Raw genomic sequence first — 21830 nt, 5'->3', positions numbered from 1 at the left:
CATAAAACATCTTATGGGAATATGGCTGACATACAGTTCAGTCCTGGACTTTTGGAAAATGGCACACGTTTGTAATTTTGCCTCTGTAAACCACCACAATGGATTTTAAATCCAGTCAAGATTTTTAAAAATCAAGATCTGAGTAAAATTAAAGTGCACACCTTCAGCTTTAATTCAAGGAGGTTAACAGAAGTATCGTATTAACTGCTTAGGAATGACAGATATCTTTATACACAGTCCCCCTTTTTTAGAGGCCCAAAAGTAGTAGATAGTGTGGAGGAGCAGTTTCACTGCCAGGTTAGGCCTGCTCCAACATGACAAATTAAATGACTAAAAGATCTGGAGTTCATTCCAAGTGTTTGCCTCTTTCACATCTCTTTGGACCTCGTATTCAGAGTTCTAGTGAACAGCTTCCAAATACAAGGTCATCACTAGGCTGAAAGAACAAAAATAGAGAAATAGAAAAACTTTAGGGTTTACAAGACGGTGCAAACCACTGGCTGTACTCAGGAACAGGAAGTCCAGATTCAGTCAGAAAACATCTAAAAAAGAAATAATTTTGGACAGATGGAACCAAGATGAATTTGTACCAAACTGATGGGAAGAGAAAAGTATGGAGAAAGACAGAAGCATGCACATGATCCATCAAACATGGTGAAAGCAACGTTAGGGTAGGAGCTTGTAGGCCTGCCAGTAGAACGAGGTCATTATTGTGATGGCTGATCGCGGCAGCAGGATGAACTGTGATGTGCCAAATGCTGTGAAACTGATCAGGCAGAACTTCACAGTGTAAGTGGACAATAACAAACAGCAAACTGCAAAAGTAACCTCGAGGCAAAGAAATGGGATATTCTTCAATCGCCAAATACACCCAATAAATGCACTTTAAAAAAAGCAGGAGTTGAAAAATGCTCTGTTTCTTCTTTATGGTGACGAACACTAGGAAGCAGGAGAAGCAGATCTAAAGGGAGGACAGGGAATAAAAATCATCGGCCCGTTGTTTTGTTTCTCAGTAACACAGCCACCTGTTAGCTTGTTCAACCTGTTATATCCATGTTTCACTTTTGTTTCAGGTCTTGTACATTTTCTTGTAAGTCACACGTCATGGTATTCAGGAGGTGTGGTTAGCAGAACAGCAGGTCCCACATCCATGTTTTTGACAGGAGACCACAAAGATATATAGTTGTGGCGGGGCGTGGCCTGTGGTGCCATGCAGGGAAGGCAGACGCACCTGCACGGCATCTGCAGTCACGCCCGCCGACTTAAATATTGCACTGGGTTCTGTGGTTGGGGTTGTTGTTGTGGTACTGGTGAGCTGGCAGCGGGAGAGCTGCAGCTCTGTGTGTATTGTGAACAGCAACCGTGTGTGTGCTAATAAAGAATGCTGCAAAGCATGTTAATGTCACCGGGTCTGCCGTGGTCATTTACAATAGTTATACGGCCTTTCCCTAAAAGAAAAAGTGTTTTTTCATTTTAATTTTGCCCTGCTGCTAGAGGAGCTTGTTTATGATCATTCATATGAAGTTAACATATTCTCTTTTTTATAGCTATATTCGGAAACCTTTGGTCAGCTTACAGAGTTGATAACCACTTGCATGTGCCTGTGAGGGTTACTGTGAGAAGGAAAGGATGTCCTGATAATAATTCATTTGTTTCTTAGTGCTGAATCCAGATGTGGTCCAGATGTCACCACACAATTGATCCATGAAAGACTCACATGTGCCTAAATCCTCAGCCAAGGCCACATGTGAACCAGAGAAAACTGCAGGTGGGGCTATGTTTAGGTTGAACATGCTGGCACTCATGAAGGTGGTAACAAATATTACTTAAATATCATGTTGAATATTAGGTTTGACTCCTACTATGTGCTCATTCAAAAACCAAAATTTGACCAACTGTGCTGGGGCTGCTTTATAAAAGAAAACTGTGGAACAGCAGTGAAAAAATTCCCGTGTGATCACGGTGACAGAAACAGAGAAAAAGCAGCAAAATGTTCATATTGATGCTATCAACACCTTCACGGGTTTCGGTGTTGGATCGATACTTTGTTTCTATCGTCTAAGTTCAGCATGTAGCCCACTGAAAATGATCCATTATTTTTTAAGTAAAATAAAATATACGTCAAACAGGAACTGTGAAAAATGTCACAACTTTTCAGTGTTCGCTGTCATGTCTATTTTATTTAACGTCTATAGCACATTTAAACAACAGAAGTGTTTTAGACACAGACACATTTATGTTTAATTATATACATGAAAGCTGAAAGATGTGTTTCACTGTGTTATTTATGGCAGAAAGTGAAAATCACAGTGATTTACTGATCATTAAAATGTGTTGATGATGATTCACCTCATAAATCATGAAACACTGCTCTCCTCTGTATAAGCTCCTCTTATAGGTTAAAAATATTGGTTTCTGTTGGTATCAGCAGTGTTTTATTTATTTGGTATCACATTGATTCCAATTTTTGCAGTATCACACAGCATTACAATTCAGGCAAATGTGTTGGTATTTTTCCTCGAAAAGTAAAAAAAAATAAATTAATTTATAATTTTTCAGTGTGTGGTTTCATGGGGGGAGGAGGGGCCCAACAACACCTTTCTGCTCCTGTCTACAGAAATGCAGCTCCGGCACTGCTGAGGTGTCACTACAGAATCAGATTCAGAACATTTTATTAATCCCAGAAGAAATGATGTGGTTACAGTCGGTCCAAGACAGTAGGAACAGCAACAGACCGTATATATTATATCGTTACAAAATAAAAGAAACAGCTCTAATATATACAAATAGCTTACTTATAAATATCCAGAATATTACAGACATTTTACTGTAAAACTGTTATTTCACTGTGCAGCATGTGATAAAGGGTGCAGCTACTGGATGGAGGAGTCGTACAGAGATGTATCCACAGGCAGGAAGGATTTCTTGAGTCGTTCACTGGTGCATTCGGGGAATCTCAGTCTAAAGACTTTCTCTGAACTGCTGACGTTAAACGGCCGCATGAGGGCCTCTGCGTCCTCTTCACCGCCTCCAAAACCCTCTCCTCATTTCGAGTCTGTGCCAAATTCCCTCCTCCTGCTCTCTGCCAGCCAGTAGCAGCCCTCTGGCCGCGGAGGGGAGCATTCACACCCCGCTGTCGGCGTTTAGCGGATGGAGCTCTCAGTCTGAGTCTGACCCGGAGGGAGGGAGGAGGAGAAGATGAACGGTAACCCGTGCGCCCGCAGGCTGGCCCGGCGCTCCAGGTCCGCGCTGCTGCTGGTCGCCGCTCTGGCCGTCCTGCTGGTCCAGACTCTCATCGTGTGGAACTTCAGCAGCCTGGACTCTACCGGCGGGGACGGAGGCGCCAGGAGCCGGGAGAAGAGAGAGGACCGGACCGGGGGGCTCAACAAAGCCGACAGGGAGCACCCGCGGAGGGGGCTGCAGAAGAGGGGCGACTCGCCGCCGCTGGTCGGGAAGGCAGCCGCTCAGCAGCAGCTGCAGGCGGTGGGTTTGACTGATGTGTCCTTCACGAGGCGCTTTAATCAGATTTTTACACGCGTGTTTTCGGGGAACGAGCCGAAGGAAGCCGCATGGCAGCCGCGGAGAGGATGCTGCAGCTGCTGCCTGTTGTTTTGGCTTTCCGTCAATACAGTTTGCCCGCTTCGTCTGGGAGATGGGTCTGTAGGCCAAACTTAATTTAAAAAACAGCCAATTTAAGGTGTCGATTATTGGCCGCTGTGGCAGGTAAACTGCGCCACCTTCGCATTCGTAGCTACAGTTTAAGAGCGTGTCGGCACCAGTTAATCAGTTCATCACTTTAAGCTGTGTGCCTCAGCCAGTTTTCATTAACGCTTCATAACAGCTGGTTGTGACAATGAAACGAAAACTACGGGTGATCACGCGCTTTAATTATTTTAATATCAATGCCGAATTAAAGATAACGCAGACATTTAAAAAGAAATGTCCACAGTCTTGTTCTACAATCTAACTGTAAGGGTCGACAACCGAGAAAATGTGCAAATGGCTGTTTTTGTTAGTGGAGTTTGGTTTGGCAGCGTCTCACGTTTTAAACGTCATTTGTGTTACTTTCAGCGTGAAAGGTCACCGTGTTTTTTATGAATCTGTTCATTCTAAGCCTGCAGTCATTTTAGTTTCTCGTACTTTGGTGTTTTTGCACAGAATGAGGTTTGGGCCTGAAATGCTCTTCGGTTTAGGTGTTCGGGGTTTCCTTGGTAAACTTGAAGAATTGCACCGACACTTGAGGAATTTAGGAAATGATTAAGCCAGTTTTGGTTAAGAGAAGTTGCTCCCCTGTAATATTGGCTTATGAAATATGTTTATAAAGGGGAAAACATAACATTTAATATTAAGTTAATATATTAAGTTAAAATGAACACTTTTACTCCTTAAAGCAACTTTTTGGGTGTGAGGTTTTAAAATTAAAGGGGCTCTCAAATTAAGCTCCCTTTCCTCATAAATTTTAATCAGATTTGAGGAAATTAGGTAACAATTGTCTTTTTATTTGTGGAAACTGGTCTCCTGTGTGAAACTTGGCAATTATGACAAAGACACAGCATACCAAGTGAAAGTTTTGGTGATGGAGTCCATTCTTGCAACAATAGAACTTTTTGTGTAATTTTTTTCATCATATTTTGGTAAATTGTTTCATTTGAAGCTCTAACACCTATTTTAGTGTCATGTAATTTTGCACAGAATCAGTAGTTATTAGAGGAAAATGTTCTAAGCTTGGATTTTGGGTTTCCTTACTAAAATTAAGGGATTGTAGCGACACTTAAGGAACTAGGAAAACAGATTTAACCATGTATTATTAATGGAAGCTGGTCTGCTCTGATATTAAGTTGTAAAATGACTTTTACAAATGAGGATTTGTGTAGAATTTCTGAAGCAAACCTGTATTTAGGTTTTACCCAAAAGCTAAAATTTAAAGCAGTTTTACCTTAAAGGCAAAAACCAAAAATCTCTATTTTAGTAATTTTCTGTCTTCTCACATTCATAATTAGATTTCCATCTTCATCACCACGTGAATGCTCCACAGCTCATTTCAGGCACAGTACTCGTTATCATCCTGCGGAGATTCCTTTGTGTTCTTATGTTCAGGAAAACCTGTTGGGATCCAGGTGTTCTCACATGTTTTAATGACATGGATGTAGTGTGTGTGTGTGTGTGTGTGTGTGTGTGTGTGTGTGTGTGTGTTAGCAGGAAGCAGTATCCCATTTCCAATAAAATATCACTTGAAGGAACTCAGTGAGAACAGCTTCCTCCCCCTGAAACACTGAGTGTGTGCTTTTATGTCCTATCTTTGTGAGAACATGTTGGCCCGTTCCTTAAAAAGCTGTTTGATCACTAAGAGTAGATGTTGGTGTTGTTCTAGAAAATACATGACGTGTTATCCGTGTCAGAGAACAAGAATGTTTACGGGGTCCAAACAGCCACAGTCTGGACTTCTCGGGAGAACACTGATAGCGCCGATTCACTGAAGAACACTGTGGGAGTCAGCATTTGTTTGTGATGGTGATGGTGGGGGTGATTGGAAAGGCACAGGACTTATCCCACATTCTGATTGCACTGGAGGTATGACTGTAATGCTGAGCCTGTATTAATGTGGCTGTTGATCCAAGTCGTTCCACTGTATGAGTTGGGAGGATCCCGGCATCCTGCCACCTGTCTGTTACAGACTTGGACAGGTCAGCCTTTCTGTGCTTTAATGAAGGAAATAAAATAAGTATATTTAATTCTTTCGTTACTCAGAAATGTCCTATTTTTAATAGTTGGCAGCCTTCAGAAACCTCATTGTTTACATGTAGCGTTATCTACTTTTCTATCATCTGAACTTCCTGTCAGAGTGGAGCAGGACCACCAGGCAGCGACTGTTTAGGCCAGAGTTGAGACTCGGGTGTGAAATTTGTGATTTTCAGTGTTTTTATTGTTTACTTGGTTTCCCCGGGTCGTTTCCCGTGTTGTAGTTGTGTGTCTTATTTTGAAAAAAATATTTACGCGTTACCATAGCGACCAGAGAGCATTAAGTGACAGAGAGGAGGATGTTACTCTCAATGTTGTTGGCGCCTTTCAGGCGGATGCTGCTAATAAAGTTACACAATGAATTCACATTTATTATTATATTTACAAAATACCACAGTTTTTGTCTCAGGCATTTTATTTTCTTTTGTTGTATTTGTCCGCCACACCTTAAAGGCCGGTCCGTGAAAATATTATTTGAAATTAAACCGGTCAGTGGCACAAAAAAGGTTGGGAACCACTGCAATGGTGATAAGCCTTAAACTTGCATTCTTTCCAATGGCCAGCAGGAGGCAGTGACTCTGGTTTCAAGAAGATTTCAGGTTGTATAGAAGTCTGTGGGAAAATTACCCTACTTCACCCCTGATCTATGAGCTCAGTAAACACTTTCCTGATGATCTTCTGGTCTCAACCAGTAGTTTAAAGTGCTATTTAATACAACACAATCATGATTTATTAAACTTTTGTCCCATTAGGTTAAATAGGCAGGAGCTGCTTTAGCTTTTTAAAAGAGAGTTCAGGATCCATCGTCCTGTTTCAGTTTTTTAAATGTGCCCAAGAGCCAGTTCCCAAATCTTTACCTTTCTTTGTCTTATGTTGTATATATTTAAATATTTAACAGGTTCTAACTGTTAAATGTTCAAAAAAATCTTTTGGTTTTTTTATTCAAAATTTAGCAAACTTCAAAGATTTTTGAATCTGTAATGTTTGCATGAAATATTTTAGATCTTTCTGGACATCGAACCTCAAAAACATCTTGAATAGTATTTATTTATTTATTTAATTTTAAAGGTGAATATTTTCTGGGTTTGTAACTTTTCTATAACATTAACCGCAGGATGTTGGAACAAAACGAGATATTCTGAGCATAGCTAGGAAGCATCAGAACTGGGACGAGTTGCCCCTAACCCTGGTTACATTTTTATCTGGGCATGTGCAGAAACAGGAAACCTGCTTCAGTGAAACACAGTTATAGCAGTCAGGTATGAGTGCGGTGCTCCACCTCAAAGGTGCGATGAATGTGAGAGTTGTCACTGTGGCGCCTTTCGAGATTGTAGTGAACACACTTGACTGGATGTTATAAACGAGGCTGCAGTGTGTTGGACACACACGCACACACACACACACGCACACACACACACACACACACACACACACACACACACACACACACACACACACACACACACACACACACACACACACACAGCCGTTGCTGGAAAGCTGAACACTGCTGGTATTTAAACTCTGAAATCTGCAGTTGTCTTTGTGAGGACTTTGTTTGACATAAAGCTTTCCCAGGTTGCTGACCCCAGCCTAATCCTGATTCTAACCCGAGCTCTTAAATCAAACGAGAACCCTCAGAAAGCCCCGTGAAGCTGTCTGTGCGCACACGTGTAGAGTGCTGACCGCGCTGTGCGTGTCAGAGCCGATACACAGACTAACAGCCAGGTCAGATCAGATTAGAGGATTTCTTTGGATCACGTTTCTCTGATGGGATTTATACTTTCTAATCTAGTTTAGATTGTACAATAATCCCTAAATGCTGTGTTTGTGTGTCTGTGTGTCCTCGCTTGTATCTCTGCACCGAACATTGTTAAAAAAGGAGAGTGAGAACAGTTTGAGCGTGAGGACAGTAAGGCTTCAGATTAGGAATCTGTCAGTCTGCCTCTCTGACTGTCATGAAGATGAACGTGTGACCGTGATGCACAGGAGTCTCAGATATCCTTTATACCGGCTGTAAACCTGTGATGGCCCCAGAATGATGTAAAATATTTGTGTTTCACACCAACAAGTTGTTCTTAACAGACACAAAATGAGACGGGAGCTCTACAGATACTACAGGCCCGTAGCATCTGCTGTCATGTCAGTATTGTCTACATGGATTTGAGATTTGAAGCTAGTTTAAAAAAAACAAACACTTCTTACCTGGACAGTGTTTGATGGTGTAATGGGGCTTATTAAGACTCAGGCAGGACTCGACATCAGATCTGTTTTTGGACTTGGGTCATGATGCCATTACGTAAATATTTTAGCGTTGTTTTAAGTTTTTTAAACACTGCTATGTTGAGATAAGAGCTCTGTTTTTGGACTTGGTTCCTGACTCATTGATGCTGGCATGTCTCTATTTTTGGACTCCTTGACAGGGTCATTGAGCTCGGGGCTCTGTTTTTGGATCATCAGAGTGGTTCCATGATGTTGAGATCAGAGTTCTGTTCCTGGACTTGGTTCATTATGAAACATTTGGGGCTTTGTTTTAGGGTTGGGGGGGGGGGGGGCTTTCAAACAAAATGATGATGATGAGATCAGAGCAAAATTTTTGGACTTGATTTGGGAAAAACTAAATGTTATAATCTTGGGTCCTGACTCTGTGGTGTGGACGTTGCAGCTGTGTTTTTGGACCCGGTGTTGGACTTTTGTTGATTATGGTAATTTGCACATTGATTTGAGATCAAGCAATCAGGTTTGATCTAAGGTTTCCAGACCATCTGTTGCAGGACTCTCCTAGTTATTGAAGATTATTTGTTTGACTCTGATTGTATATTTGTGCTTACAGATGCAGAATTAATTTGGGATGATCTGTCTCTCTGATGGTGTTAATGATGCATATAAATCTAAAGTTTGATTTTTTTAAGGAAAAACCTGCAGAGTCTGGTAGCAGTGCTTGAAACCAGCAGAGCAGCCGCTTACCATAACACAAGTAAATTGATGCGATGGTCCAAATCTAATTCAGTATATGTGATTTAGCTTTGTAGACCGCTGTCAGAACCATGAAGCTGCTTTATGTTTTTCTGTATTTTCTTTGATATAATTCTCAGTAAATCTGGAATGGATGGATGTAAATCCCTGCTGTAATCCTGGGGCGCCCTGTTGGTGCCGGGGTGGTTTCAGCCAGGTTTCACAGCACCATCCTAACCCTCATTACAGTCCATTTAGCTTACTTTCTGTCCATCTGGCTCTGTTTTTCCTTTGTCTGTCAATCTCTCTATTTAGACAGATTACTCCATTCATCTCCTTTGGGACGTGATGCTCTTCTTTGTCAGTTTGTTTCTTCTTTTTTTTTGCTTTGGCAGACTCAGTTTCTTTTTAAAGATGAGATAATGATCATCCTGTATGGATAATAAATGAGCGTTCCTAATCACACTTTAAAAAAACCCCCAAAACTGCCACTCAGTATCATAGTTTACTAAACTATGATGAATATGATTATTTTACTATTCTCATAGCATTGTGTATTTAGTACCAGTGTGTGTTTTGAGCTACAGTGCACTTGTTGCCAAATATAGTGGTCTGATTAGTCAGATTTGTTTATTCAGACCCCAAAAATCAGAAAAATTGAGCTTTTTTAAAAAACAAACAAAATAAAACAAAACACCAACTGTGTGTGTTAAGAATGGCTGAATCTGAAAAATATTTTTAATTCATACCTCTGGACGTAGCGCTGTCAGAGCATTTCTCCCTCTGACAGCGCTACGTCCAGATGAACAGAATCAACTTTTGGGGATTTACTTACCTGGATGATTGAGCATGCATCAAGGCGTAATTCATACAATATTCACACAAATCTTTAACAGTGAAGAACTGACAGTCTGGTTTCAAAGTTGATCATAAAGTTAGCAAAAAAACCCAATAAGGTAAGCTAGAACATTAGCTTAACTAAGATAAGGTTTACAGTCGTATTTGGCCTCATGAAGAAGAGGTTAGCTATGACATTTACCCTAACAGATTATCTACTACATTGGATTCAGCAAGATAAAGTTAACTGCTATGTTAGTCCTCACAGCAAAACTTGGTCATTAAGTTAGCCTAAACTGTATGAAGTAAGCTAGAACATTAGCTTAAATAGGATTATTTTTGTAGTCACGTTTAGCTGCAAAAAGATGAGGTTAGCTCCTACACTCGATTAAACAAGATAAATGTTAACAAAAACAAAATGCAGAGGTGAAAGAGACTCGATATAACATGCTATTCCTCCAATCCTAAGTTGGGAAGTCATTCTTCTGACTGGTGCGTTGAGTTTTTGCAGACATGTGACCCTGAAACGTGAATGTGGCAATCACACAGGCCTGGGGACCAGTCTGCAACCATCTGGCAAACAACTGTTTCTGGGAGAAATTTGCCACAGCTGGGAATTAACTAGTTGTGTGGCAAACTTTTTTGAGCTTTTGATGTTTTCTTTTTACTCGAGAGGACGTTCACATGAGCTAGTAGCTCATCATTTTCTTTAAAGCATTTCATGTCTTCTGTGTTTAGGCTCCACTTTCATGCAGAAGTGAAACCATCACAGCTTGAATTCAGCATACATTAATTACAAAAGACATTATGAAGATGCAGTAGAAAAACTAGAAACGTCTGCGCAATGGCTCTCACTGTGAGCCATATAGAAATCTACAGGCCTTATGAAACATACCATCTGTGAGTTAAAACATCTCAGGCACCATGGAAGCTCTGCCAACCTTTTCTGCTTCATGGATGGATTTGTAAACATGACCAACATAAGGCAGCCTATAAGATTTTCACTGCCCACCAGTCTGCATTTTCCCGCAGGTATACTGAGGGTAAACACACCTACACAGGAGCTTGATTAATGCATAACCAGAGCTGTGTACAGATGCAGCCTACAGCCATGTGAAAGGGCTCTTTATCGCGTTATATGAAGGTGTTTTCTCGCTCTGTCTGTCACAACACACCAAATCACTGCTGCCAAGAAAACAACAGCCTCTTTCTACCCTTTCACTGCCTGTGGGGGGCATTTGAGCAGACATTAGAGACGTGATGGTACTGGATATTTGGTAGTTGGAATCATTAAAGAACCATTTGATATGAAAAATGTCCATTTCTGTGGACGGATGCAGACTTTGGTCTGAACTGTAAAAGCAGTAACAGAGACCTGTGGGCTCATTCATAAGACTGAATTATGACTTTATTGTGATTCACTGGGTGATAATAAAGGGTGAAGGTGGCATTTGATGTGAACTGTAGGTCCATTAGTATCTATAATCATTCTGTGGAGAATTGCCTAACTTTGCAGAAAGAGTAGAAGTTCTGATGTAAACAAACGCCTGCATTTATCTTTGCATGGTCACCTTTGCTGTGTGCCACAGCCTTCGCTCACGTTTGTGACTTTTGGACCTGCATCATGTTCCTGTTGTGCTGGTGTCGTTGGTGGAAGTAACAGACCAATCCGACTGATCTGTATAACCAGTCAGGCTTTTAATCCAGTTACATGTGTTAATGTAAACGTGGATATTGTGAGGCAGGCATTTCTAATGTTGTGTCTCACTGGTGCATATCTCTGAGTAGGTGTCTGTGCACTGTTGCCTTTTTTTGTCAACACAACAAGATCTTTTACAAGATGTAGATAAATATGAGGACCACAGCAGCTTTTTGCTGATAGTCACACATGTGTAAGCGGCTGTTCTGCCCTGACGTGCTGCTGCTCTTCCCTCACTTTCAGACAGTCCCAGAAAACACCACCACACATTCTTGTCACCACACCAGATCCAGGCATTCTCAGATTATCCTTATTAGTGTGAACGTGGCTTGTAATCAACAGATGTCAGAGCAACAGGTCTCTTTCCTCCCACCCTTTCCCTGCTTCGCCCCCGGCGCCCGAGGGAACGGCCTCTCTTGTCTCTTGTGTGTCTCCTTTATCGCGGAGCAGCAGGAGGTCTGAAGGCTTCAATAGGAACCTGCTGAGAAGGAGAGCGGCTGAGAGCAAACTGACTCACACAGGAGCACCACGAGCAAGAAAGCAGTGACTCAGTCGCTCTGTGAGTGTAAAGAATGATGTCTTTGTAGGTAAGCGGTGGTATTTTAGCTGTGGCCGGTCTCCATGGAATGCACGGCCCTCTGGGAAAAAACGCTCTGCTTTTCTTTGGAGGTGGATCTGTGAAGGAGAGACAAACTTCTATTATTGTGTCGAGCGAATTACAGCCAGAAACGCTCGAGGACATTTTGGAAAACTTCCGAAAAGGCATCAAATCGGCCTCATTACAAAAATCATTTCATTTACAAATCTCTGACAGATCTTCTTGTTTGCACTGAAGGAGTAATATTAGCTGTTAGGAAAAACAACAACATCATCATCATCATCATCATCATATGCCAGTTTTCTACCTGCTGTCCTGCTTTTTTTGTTTGTAGTCAGTTGGCGTCATTTTATTAGTGTTTCTGAGCCGAGTGTGTCGGCATCTTGTTTTTCTTGTGGTCATTTTTTGTTTCTTTCCGATAATGTTTTTTGTCTGTAAGGTTATTTTGTGGTTGAATGGCTGGCTGCTCCAGTCTGCATGCCAAATGTCCTTGGGTAAGATTCTTAACTCCAAGCAGCTCTCCAATGCATCCATCAGAATATGCACGAGTGTGAATGTTGGATAGAAAACACTTGAATGGGTGAATGAGGGATGTTGTATAAATGGCTGAGTGCTCAGGTGGAGTCGGAAAGAATCCGTCCATTTACCTTTGTTTTTGTGTAACAGTTTTTCCTCTCTGTGGTCATTTTGACATGATTTGTGTGCGTTTGGCATTCTGTTGTTGTCACTTTGCATTTCTTTGAGGTTTTGTTTTGTTCTTTTGGTTGTTTTGTGTCTCTGTGGTATTTTCAGCTTCTGAGATGGCTTTGTGTTTGTGGCTGTTTGGTTTTCATCGTGTTTTGGGTTTTTTTTTTTTTTTTGGGGGTGTCTTTTGCATCTTTTGGTGGTTATTTTGTGTTTGTGTTTAAATTGTTGTTAGCAGGTTAAAGAGTTTAGACATTTTTCACAGTTTTCTGTTAAATTTCGAGACTTTGGTTCAGACCGACATATTTCAGAGGTAAGAAAAAACCTCCAGTCAGATGTTTCAAGACAGATAACGAAGAAGGAAAAGCAAAAGAGTGTGTGTGTGTGTGTGTGTGTGTGTGTGTGTGTGTGTGTGTGTGTGTGTGTGTGTGTGTGTGTGTGAGAGAAATCTGTCTCTTGCTGTACTCTGGAGGTTTTATTCCTGGATTTCACACTTATAATAATGGCAGGAGAGCTGAAAATGTTCACTGCGGCAACACACACACACACACACACACACACACACACACACACACACACACACACACACACACTCTTTCCTCTAAGCTGATATTACAGATGAGATAATGAAAGGTTGACTGAGAAGCAGGTGGCAAGAGCTGATATTACTGTCTTCCTGCTGGGTGTGTGTGTGTGTGTGTGTGTGTGTGTGTGTGTGTGTGTGTGTGTGTGTGTGTGTGTGTGTGTGTGTGTGTGGACACTCTTTATGCTGGGAAAGACAGATATGGGGAGATCTGTGGGATTAAAATACTCATCGAGGTCATGTGGCGATGCTGCTGAAACACAGACGACCACCAGGCTCTGATTATAGCGCTGTGGACCCGGCGTGTGGACGAGTCTTTGCTTCTGCTGTCTGTTTTATTGTGATGGGCAGGAACAACATTTGATTCATTCTAAGGAGATAAACGAGCTCACGTGGGTGTAACACGTGGAGCTGCGTGCAGGAAGCTGCATTTAACATGTATGTGAAGTAGGGATAGCCTAAAGGGTCCAAATGGTCTTCCTGACTTAAGCATTGCTCCCGCCCTGTCCAAACTTTCCTTTCTAGCCTCATCACTTTGAGATTTAGCTGGAAGTTTTTTATTTTCTTGCAGCTGGCTCTGGTCCACGTCCATCACTTTAGTATTTGGATTCAAAATGACGATGCAAATTTTTTTTCTTGAAAAATGCATCATATAATTGTAGATGGATACACAGCCTGTCTTTGTAACTGTTAAAGAAGAGTTTGGTTTGACCTTATTTAAGATTTATATTTGTCATACCTTGCAGGACGTTTACCACTCGCACCGCCCCAAAGAGAAAGTCCACCTGGACAGCAACAATAATGAGAACTCGGTCCCCAAAGACTTTGACACCATCGACAGCAACAGCAACCTGGGGGCCCGATCACATAACCAGCGAGTGCCAGTCGGAAATGCCAAACGTAAGCTGGAAAAGAGCCAAGCGCAAAGCATGCTGGGAAAATCTGCCAACGAGGTCCTCAAGTACCCTCCCATCCAACCGAGAGGGCTGGGCCACAATCGCAACCACACCCACATCCGTAAAGCCCACCCCAAGCTGCCAACGGTTGCAGCGCCGGCTCAGGGGTCCAATCCGGATTCACCGTTCTACCAGACCAAGAAGCCGGCTTCTCCTCCGCTGCCGCCTGGTCTGGAGGTGAGGAAGGAGCAGCTGCAGTGTGAGATCAGCGGTAAAGAAGCCATTTCAGCTCTTTCCAGAGCCAAGAGCCGGGAGTGCCGGCAGCAGATAGTAGAGGTGTACTGCAAACACAAAGAGGGGACGCTGATGCCACAGAAAGTTCCTCGCTACTGCCCCGCAGAAGGTAAGATCACATCTCAGTGTGTGCAGGTAACAACAGACGGGTTTCATATTATTCACATAACCAACAACAAAAAACATCAAACTCATAAACATCCTTAAATTTTAGGTTAAAGGAGGTTAAAGGAACGTGTTATACTCTTTATTTTCTGCTGCATAAATGTTGTTCAAACCTTCTCTTTGTGAGGGAGAGCCAATCAGAATAAAGGGAGATGACTGTGGACCTCTGAATAAAATAAATTGTTTTTTTAGAAAAGTGAGTCATAGTCATCCTCATTACTGTCATGAATTGGAATGTGAAGGGTGAAAAACCCAAACGCAGGCTCCAGAAGCCGATCGATGTGATGAAGCAGAGGTCGAACAATCTGTTATGTTTATAAAGTCCAAAAATAAAACAGAAGGACACAAAGTAACACAAAGCAAGTCCAAGAAGCTCAGAGAAACACACAAAACAGGAGAGAGGAAACAGTAGGAGGAGTGGAAACAGCTGAAACTAATCAAAGGCAGGTGCAAGACACTTTACTGTCAAAATAAAACAGGAAGTAACCTAAACAGAACAATTAACACAGACGAAGACTCGGCAAGATGCAGGAAGACCCAAAAAGTCAGACATGCTAAACACTAACAGAATCAGATTACAGAGATTACTTGACGTTAATGGAGACGTTAGATGGAGACATGCTTACTCTTACTATGACTGTAGCGTATGTAGACATATTATTCAGTCTGGATGAAACTTACTGTATAAACTGTGTTGGATACCAGGATTATACACATCTAGATTTAATCTATATTTAATGCACATACATTACAGTACATGTTGGCTGTGCAGTTTATAACAGCATCCGATCGATTTTTCATTGATTTCTAAAGCTGTGCGTTTCTTATTTACGATAAATCTTTCTAAGAAAATACCCAAAGACGGCTGCACGGGGCGAATAAATGTGTCACTTCAGACGGCTTTCACATTGTGAGCTGTCTCACAGGCATTTATTTATTTATTTTTTTTTATTTTTTTTTTATTTTTTCTTTTTTTCTTTTTTTTTTTTTTGCCTGTCCCGTTTGGTTCTTTTGCCATCAGAATTATTGTCTAAAGGCGAAGAAAGATGCCCAACGGATTTACTTTACCAAATGGACCATCCCAGCCTTGCCGTAATGGTCCATTTGATTCACCTTTTATTGTTTATTTTATTTTCACTTGCTGAATACGGGACAGACTTGACTGGTGGAAAGAAAGGGGAGAAAGAAAGAGGGAAAGAAAAACAGCTGAGAAGAGGGACGGGGAAAAAGGGCAAAAACCAAAAACCAACAGAATAAGCAGACAAAAAATACATATATCGATCACCTGGATCACCTGTTGAGAAAGAAAAAAGAAAGCAAGCAGAAGAAAACGAGAGTAATAAACAAGATCACAATGATATATGGGAATATGACAGTAAATACTAAATATTAAACATTATTGTGCAGCACGTGAGATCGACAGCGCACAGTGTGCTTTGAGGTAGGAGCCAAAAAGGGTGTAGTTTGTGTGTGTGATCACCCGTGTGTGCACCTGTGAGCATGGAACCTTTTAAAAACAAGCGCGTTCTTCATGTAATGATCTGCTAGAGGGTGTGGGGGGCCACTGCCCCGTCCTCCAGGGCATGAAGCAGGTATGGAGGAGATCAAAACTCCAGACATCCAGAGGCCCCCAGAACACAAGAGACCAAGGAAGACCAACAGAGGGGCAGCCGCGCCACTATCCCAGAAAGAGCTGAGGAGAGTCCCAGATGAGGGGTCACTCAGCAGCCGCGGAGCAGAAGCCGGGGGTTGCAGTGACGTGCCCGTGAGCTCCGCCGGCAGCCAGCTGTGCCAGAGTGACCGAGCCCGGGCCGAGGCCAAGGGCACCCCATCCCAGTGGCCCGAGCGAGCCCCAGGCTACAGGCCCCGATAAGCAGCCGCCAAGGAGTGAGCGGTGGGTACCTGGGCGCCCACCCGGACACAAAGAACCACCAACGCACCGATGTCTGAGGGCGTCTGCCACCGGCAGGGGAAGTGGTGGGGGGAGATGGGCCTCCAAACCTTGGAGGGCCTGAGATGTCCCCAGAGAGGTGGCGTCTGATACCCAACCTGACATATAGACACAGACAAACAGGCACACACAGATACAAACATCTATTCCCACCCTCATGCTCTCATATACAATTACTCAACACTCACCCAACGTGGAGACAGACATAGAGAGACACTGTACACACAATCACACTCCCCAAGCGTACTCTAAGCCCCGGGTCTAGGTACCCCTGCCCCTGGAGGGGGAAACTGCGCCCAGACCCAGGTGGTGTTACCCTTTTCCCTGCGGTGGGGAGAAGCAGACCGCCCCGACTCCGCAGCAGCAGGGAGGCCCCACATTCCAGACCCCAGTCGGACGGCCAACTCCTCCTCCTAGCCCCCCCGCTCCAGCAGGCCGCAGAGAACGGGGGTGTAGGAAGACTCCAAACCTCCCTCCACCCGCTCAGAGATTACTTGACGTTAATGGAGACGTTAGATGGAGACATGCTTACTCTTACTATGACTGTAGCGTATGTAGACATATTATTCAGTCTGGATGAAACTTACTGTATAAACTGTGTTGGATACCAGGATTATACACATCTAGATTTAATCTATATTTAATGCACATACATTACAGTACATGTTGGCTGTGCAGTTTATAACAGCATCCGATCGATTTTTCATTGATTTCTAAAGCTGTGCGTTTCTTATTTACGATAAATCTTTCTAAGAAAATACCCAAAGACGGCTGCACGGGGCGAATAAATGTGTCACTTCAGACGGCTTTCACATTGTGAGCTGTCTCACAGGCATTTATTTATTTTTAATGTGGCAAAGGTGATAAAATATTTTTGTTATTTACATGTGATCAGTTACAGTGAGGGTACCAGGAATGTATTGTCATGCATATCTGTGAAATAAGTATTCGTCAAACGGTGACGGTAACAGTGCCTGTAAGTGATTACTGTGTTTTATATAATGAACATGTAGCTTGTGAAGAAGAAGAAATGTATGTATTTATTATTGTGTATTGTTTGGTGTTTATGAACAGCCGTTTATGCCATCTGAGTATAAATGGTGACATAATGAAGATATAAAGAAAAACCTGATAAGTTGATGTGCATGTCTTTGTTTTTAATACGTGAGCGAGTGTCCAAAAATACGAAACACAGGGTTCGAAACACAGGACCGAGACAGTTTGATAGTTTTTACTGACCATCTGAAGGATGGATGTGTAGGTGGCATCAAGATGAGAGCTGCCCACCCTCTTTGTCTGAACCTGGCATGAAGATATAAAAAGATTACTTTGATAATCTGTAAATTGCACGTCCTGTAATGTGCTCTACCTCGTGTAGCTGACGGCTGTGGCGGTGCGATCCATCACTTGTAGCCTGCAGGATGCAGTCTGCTCCGGGTGTCAGCGCGACTCCACGTGTATGAGCACCTCGAGATTTATTCATAGTCTGCATGTATTAACCTATGATTTTAGGTCTGAAATATCCTTTCATGTTAACATAGTGATTCATTTGTCAGCAAATGAATGGGCGACAGATTTAAAGACAGAAAGGACATGAACAAGTGGCTGCTTTGAAGTGGCAGATTGCAGTAAGTGGAAAAGGGATTTTTGCCTTCCAAATTTACCCTTTCAGAAACATTTTTAACTGAGCACGTGCCGTAGATGCAAAGAGGCATCCCTCACGGGTGCCAGCTCTATTTTCAGGGACTTGAAGCATGAATGGACACAGAGGAGGACGATGCTCATCCAGCATAATTACACCCTAATTAAACAAGCAGTTTGTAGTCTTATTTTTGGAAAGGCTGACTAATGATTTACTCAGGGCCGTTTGAGGGTTAATTTATTTGATTATAGGTTGTTTTGATGACACACCAGTGGTTGTATCCTCAGAGTGAAGCTGGGCATGCGTTTGGTCTTTTAAGGAGTTTGGTGTTTCTGTGCACGTCCCTGGGCGTATTTGATGCATCTCTGCCTCTGCGTTCGACTCAGCTGCCTGATTGCTGTCATTCCCCCCTCAAACTCCAATCCCAGCATGCTCCACAGTCCAAAAAGGTCACTAATTAAAGCCAAGCAAGCCAAGACCCGCGGGATGAGGAGGAGGCATTAGGCTGTCAGAGCGTTTGTATGTACAAGATTTGGCGCAGCCAGCTTAGAAGTGACGCTGATGTCTTAAAAAGGAAACCTTCTGCTTATTTTCAGGTCCATTTTTTTATTTTTGGAGTCTATCTTTGTATGACTGACAGTTAAATATTAGCCCTCTTTACCTTACCTGTTTGAATTGAACCATCTTAGCATCAAAAAGCAGAGAAGTAGGAGAATGGATTTTGTTTGCCAGTAATTGCTAAAAAAGAAGGACTATTATTCATAAGACCATAAAACTCACCTGCTAGTATGAAGTGGATGGGATCAACACTTTTCACACAGGCAGAGATTCATGGATTTATCAGCGAGATGTTAACCGACCTCCTCCTGTCCAGGTAAAGCTAATGTGAACGTACAGTGGGACGAGGACGCCTCCGATGCTTCTCCGCCTGTACGGATCGCCTTCGTGCTGGTCGTCCACGGCCGAGCCTCGCGTCAGTTCCAGCGTCTCTTCAAAGCCATCTACCACACCTCACATTACTACTACATCCACGTGGACCAGGTAGGACTGCTGACCGTCACCCAGAGCAGGGTTTTTTTTGTAATATCTTAATTTTTCTTGATCAAAATTAAACATTTTTACATTTCTGAACAGCAAACATAAGCAAAAGAAGAAGGTGGTGGAACCAGAAGTCAAGGGGCCACTGGTGCACAGAGGTCATGGTTGGGGACTTTGTTTTGCCCCCATTAAAGAGGTTTAGGAGCCCAGCATAAAGGGTTAAAGGGAGTTCCAGCTTTTATCCCTTAACCAGGCATCAGCTACAGGTTTGGGACTGAAATGCTGTGCTGTTACATCCAGACTGTGTCCTCTGTGGGGGTTTGAACTTTTTCCAGTTTTTGAAATGGGAATGCTGGAGAAAGTTTGAGACTGATGTGTGAGGGAGGGTCTCCCTGCAGGCTTCCCCCTGAATGGCTGCACTCGTGGGTTTGCAGCTGAAGCGTCTGCAGCTGCCCGGCTGTTTGAAAATGCTGCTGCTTTCAGTTTTCAGTCGTGTATTCCTCATGAAAAGATGTAAGGTTTAGTCCGCGTGGTTGGTTTATATTCTTTGTTTTTTCTTGTATAAATAGATTAATTCACTTTTCTTGTATATACCGCCTTGTTCTTTTGCTCAGGTACTTCCTGTTTGTGTGATCGAGTGCGCTGGGTTGGTAAAGGTCTGATTTGTTTTAACTTGGGGTCAGGTTAAACTACTTGTGGAACCATGTCTCTGCTCGGTTTGTTGTTTCAGCCTTGGTGCTTTTAATTCTCGTCACATTTCTTTTAGATGAACTTGATAAAAAAGTCACGCTTCGTTGACAAACCTGTCGGTGGAACGAGGCGGGAATCCCCTTTAACCTGTTATGTTTCGCTCTGCTACGCTCAGACATCAAACTCATTCAAATGTGTGGTTTTAAAAAAGCAGGAAAGCATAAAACAGGGAAGAAAACGTAATTAATAATAATTAATGCCAACACTGGGACAGAGATCGCACTTCTGCAGCATGACTTGGACACACTGCAGCTTTAAAGAACAGTTACACTTAATGAACGTCAGCACTGTGGCCTCAGTCATTAGTAGCTCATTGCTACCTAAACTTAACACTGTCGTCAGCGATAATTAAGACAACGATCAGAGAACAAACACAAACTGTAGTACTGATGGAACACTCGCTGTGGAACAACTTAAACAAGGATTTTTGTTTGTCTGGGCGTGACAGAGTTTTCTATGGAATACTTAATAACACTAATCCTGCAAAACATCTAAACTTAAACACGTTTCTGATGTAAAGAATGCAGAGACTGTGTGTTATCTTAAGACTGCTGTTGTTGTTTTAGATCATGGTGTGTAAGCTCCACTATAAATTGTATCTGTTGCATTTTTATTATATTGAGAGTTTGCGTGGCTTCAGCCTCAAACAGGTCTCCCAGGGAAAAGAGATTTTCATCTCAGCAGGACTTCCTGCTACAATAAAGGTTGAATAAATAACATTAACAGTCCCATGAGTCTTTGCACGCTCTGTTGCAAAGCTGTCCACAGTCCTAGAGAGCGCCCCACCGCCGGTCCGTCAGTACTTTATCTGAATCTGTTATTTTCTTCACATCTTCAGCTGACAAGCTTTAAAACTTTGTGCCACATTCACCGGCTCATAATCAGACTTTTACATCATAACACGCCACTTTCAGGCAACATTGCTTGTTGCCTCATTTAAACCTGCACCAAAGCATTTAGCAGCAGTGACTACAAAGTCGACAGTATGACGCCCAGTCTACATCTCTTGGGACAAATCCGACACCCTTGATTTCACTCTTGCGAAAAAACACTGTCTGAAAAATGGAGCTAAATGTGCGTTTTTAGTGAGCTTTATAAATCCTGTGAAATGGTTGAGAAAGCAGTTTTGAAGCTCTGTCGATGTCCACAGCAACGAAACTGTTTGAATTGCTGAAAAAATCCATCTCCAGTGGATCCCGGGGGGGTGGAGCCTATCACACCTGTCATATTTCTTACTTGTGATCCCTTCCCTCTCTCAGAGGTCCAACTACCTCCACAGAGAGGTGGTGTCTCTGGCCAGCCGGTATCCAAACGTGCGGGTGACTCCCTGGAGGATGGCCACCATCTGGGGCGGGGCCAGCCTGTTGACCATGTACCTACGCAGCATGGAGGACCTCCTCAGCATGGCCGACTGGTCCTGGGACTTCTTCATCAATCTCAGCGCTGCAGACTATCCCATCAGGTAAGAGCCTGAACTCAAGTTTACACCTGATATTAAAACGTGTTTCTTGATGTGATGACAGTGTGAAGATGAGCCCCAGCTGAAAGTGTCTGTAGTTCTTGTAGTTTATGTCGCGTTTGCAAATGTGATCTGACTGATTCTGGTGATGTAAGAAAAGGTGGATTTGCAGAAATACAAACAGCCTTTGGTGGATAAAAAACTACAGATCTGTTTAAATGGACAAAGTGGGTGAAAATAAGGTTTTAATTACAGTCAGCTCTTCTTGTGGGGCTGTGATGCTGATAATCTGTTAACTGACACATTTTTTCTGCCAGTGTTTCTTGCTGGCTTCTTCCTTCCTCGTGCTTCCTCGGCTGCAGGTGTAGCTTTCAGTCTGTACCGCAGGTAGAGAAGATAACCTGCGTATGTTGAGCTTGCTTCGTAGTACAGATCCCAGATGGCTGTGGAAGCTGTGCTGCTCATGTTATTGATTTGTTAAAGCACCATGTCAGCTAACAGCCACTAATCTGCCCAGTCCTGTGGGCCTTGTTTGTTTGA

At 42.7% G+C, this 21830-nt stretch overlaps 1 protein-coding gene across 2 annotated transcripts in view; it reads left to right on the top strand.

Moving 5' to 3' along the window:
- Positions 1 to 2276: 2276 nt before the first annotated feature.
- The window catches only part of LOC116314301 (xylosyltransferase 1-like), a 42439-nt gene continuing 22885 nt past the window's right edge, over positions 2277 to 21830 (top strand). For both annotated transcript variants that reach the window (XR_005612920.1, XM_031732278.2), the window contains exons 1-4: positions 2277 to 3483; positions 13842 to 14394; positions 18918 to 19084; positions 21091 to 21293. Coding sequence is in view for 1 of the 2 variants with exons in the window: in XM_031732278.2 (XP_031588138.1) it covers positions 3199 to 3483; positions 13842 to 14394; positions 18918 to 19084; positions 21091 to 21293 (1208 nt within the window). In the remaining variant the exon portion in view is untranslated. The remainder of the gene's footprint in view (positions 3484 to 13841; positions 14395 to 18917; positions 19085 to 21090; positions 21294 to 21830) is intronic.

This window comes from Oreochromis aureus, linkage group 4 (assembly GCF_013358895.1).
Source record: "Oreochromis aureus strain Israel breed Guangdong linkage group 4, ZZ_aureus, whole genome shotgun sequence".
Taxonomy (NCBI): Eukaryota; Metazoa; Chordata; class Actinopteri; order Cichliformes; family Cichlidae; genus Oreochromis; species Oreochromis aureus.
The sequence above is the reverse complement of the archived record's forward strand: the minus strand, read 5'-3'. Positions and strand labels throughout refer to the sequence as shown.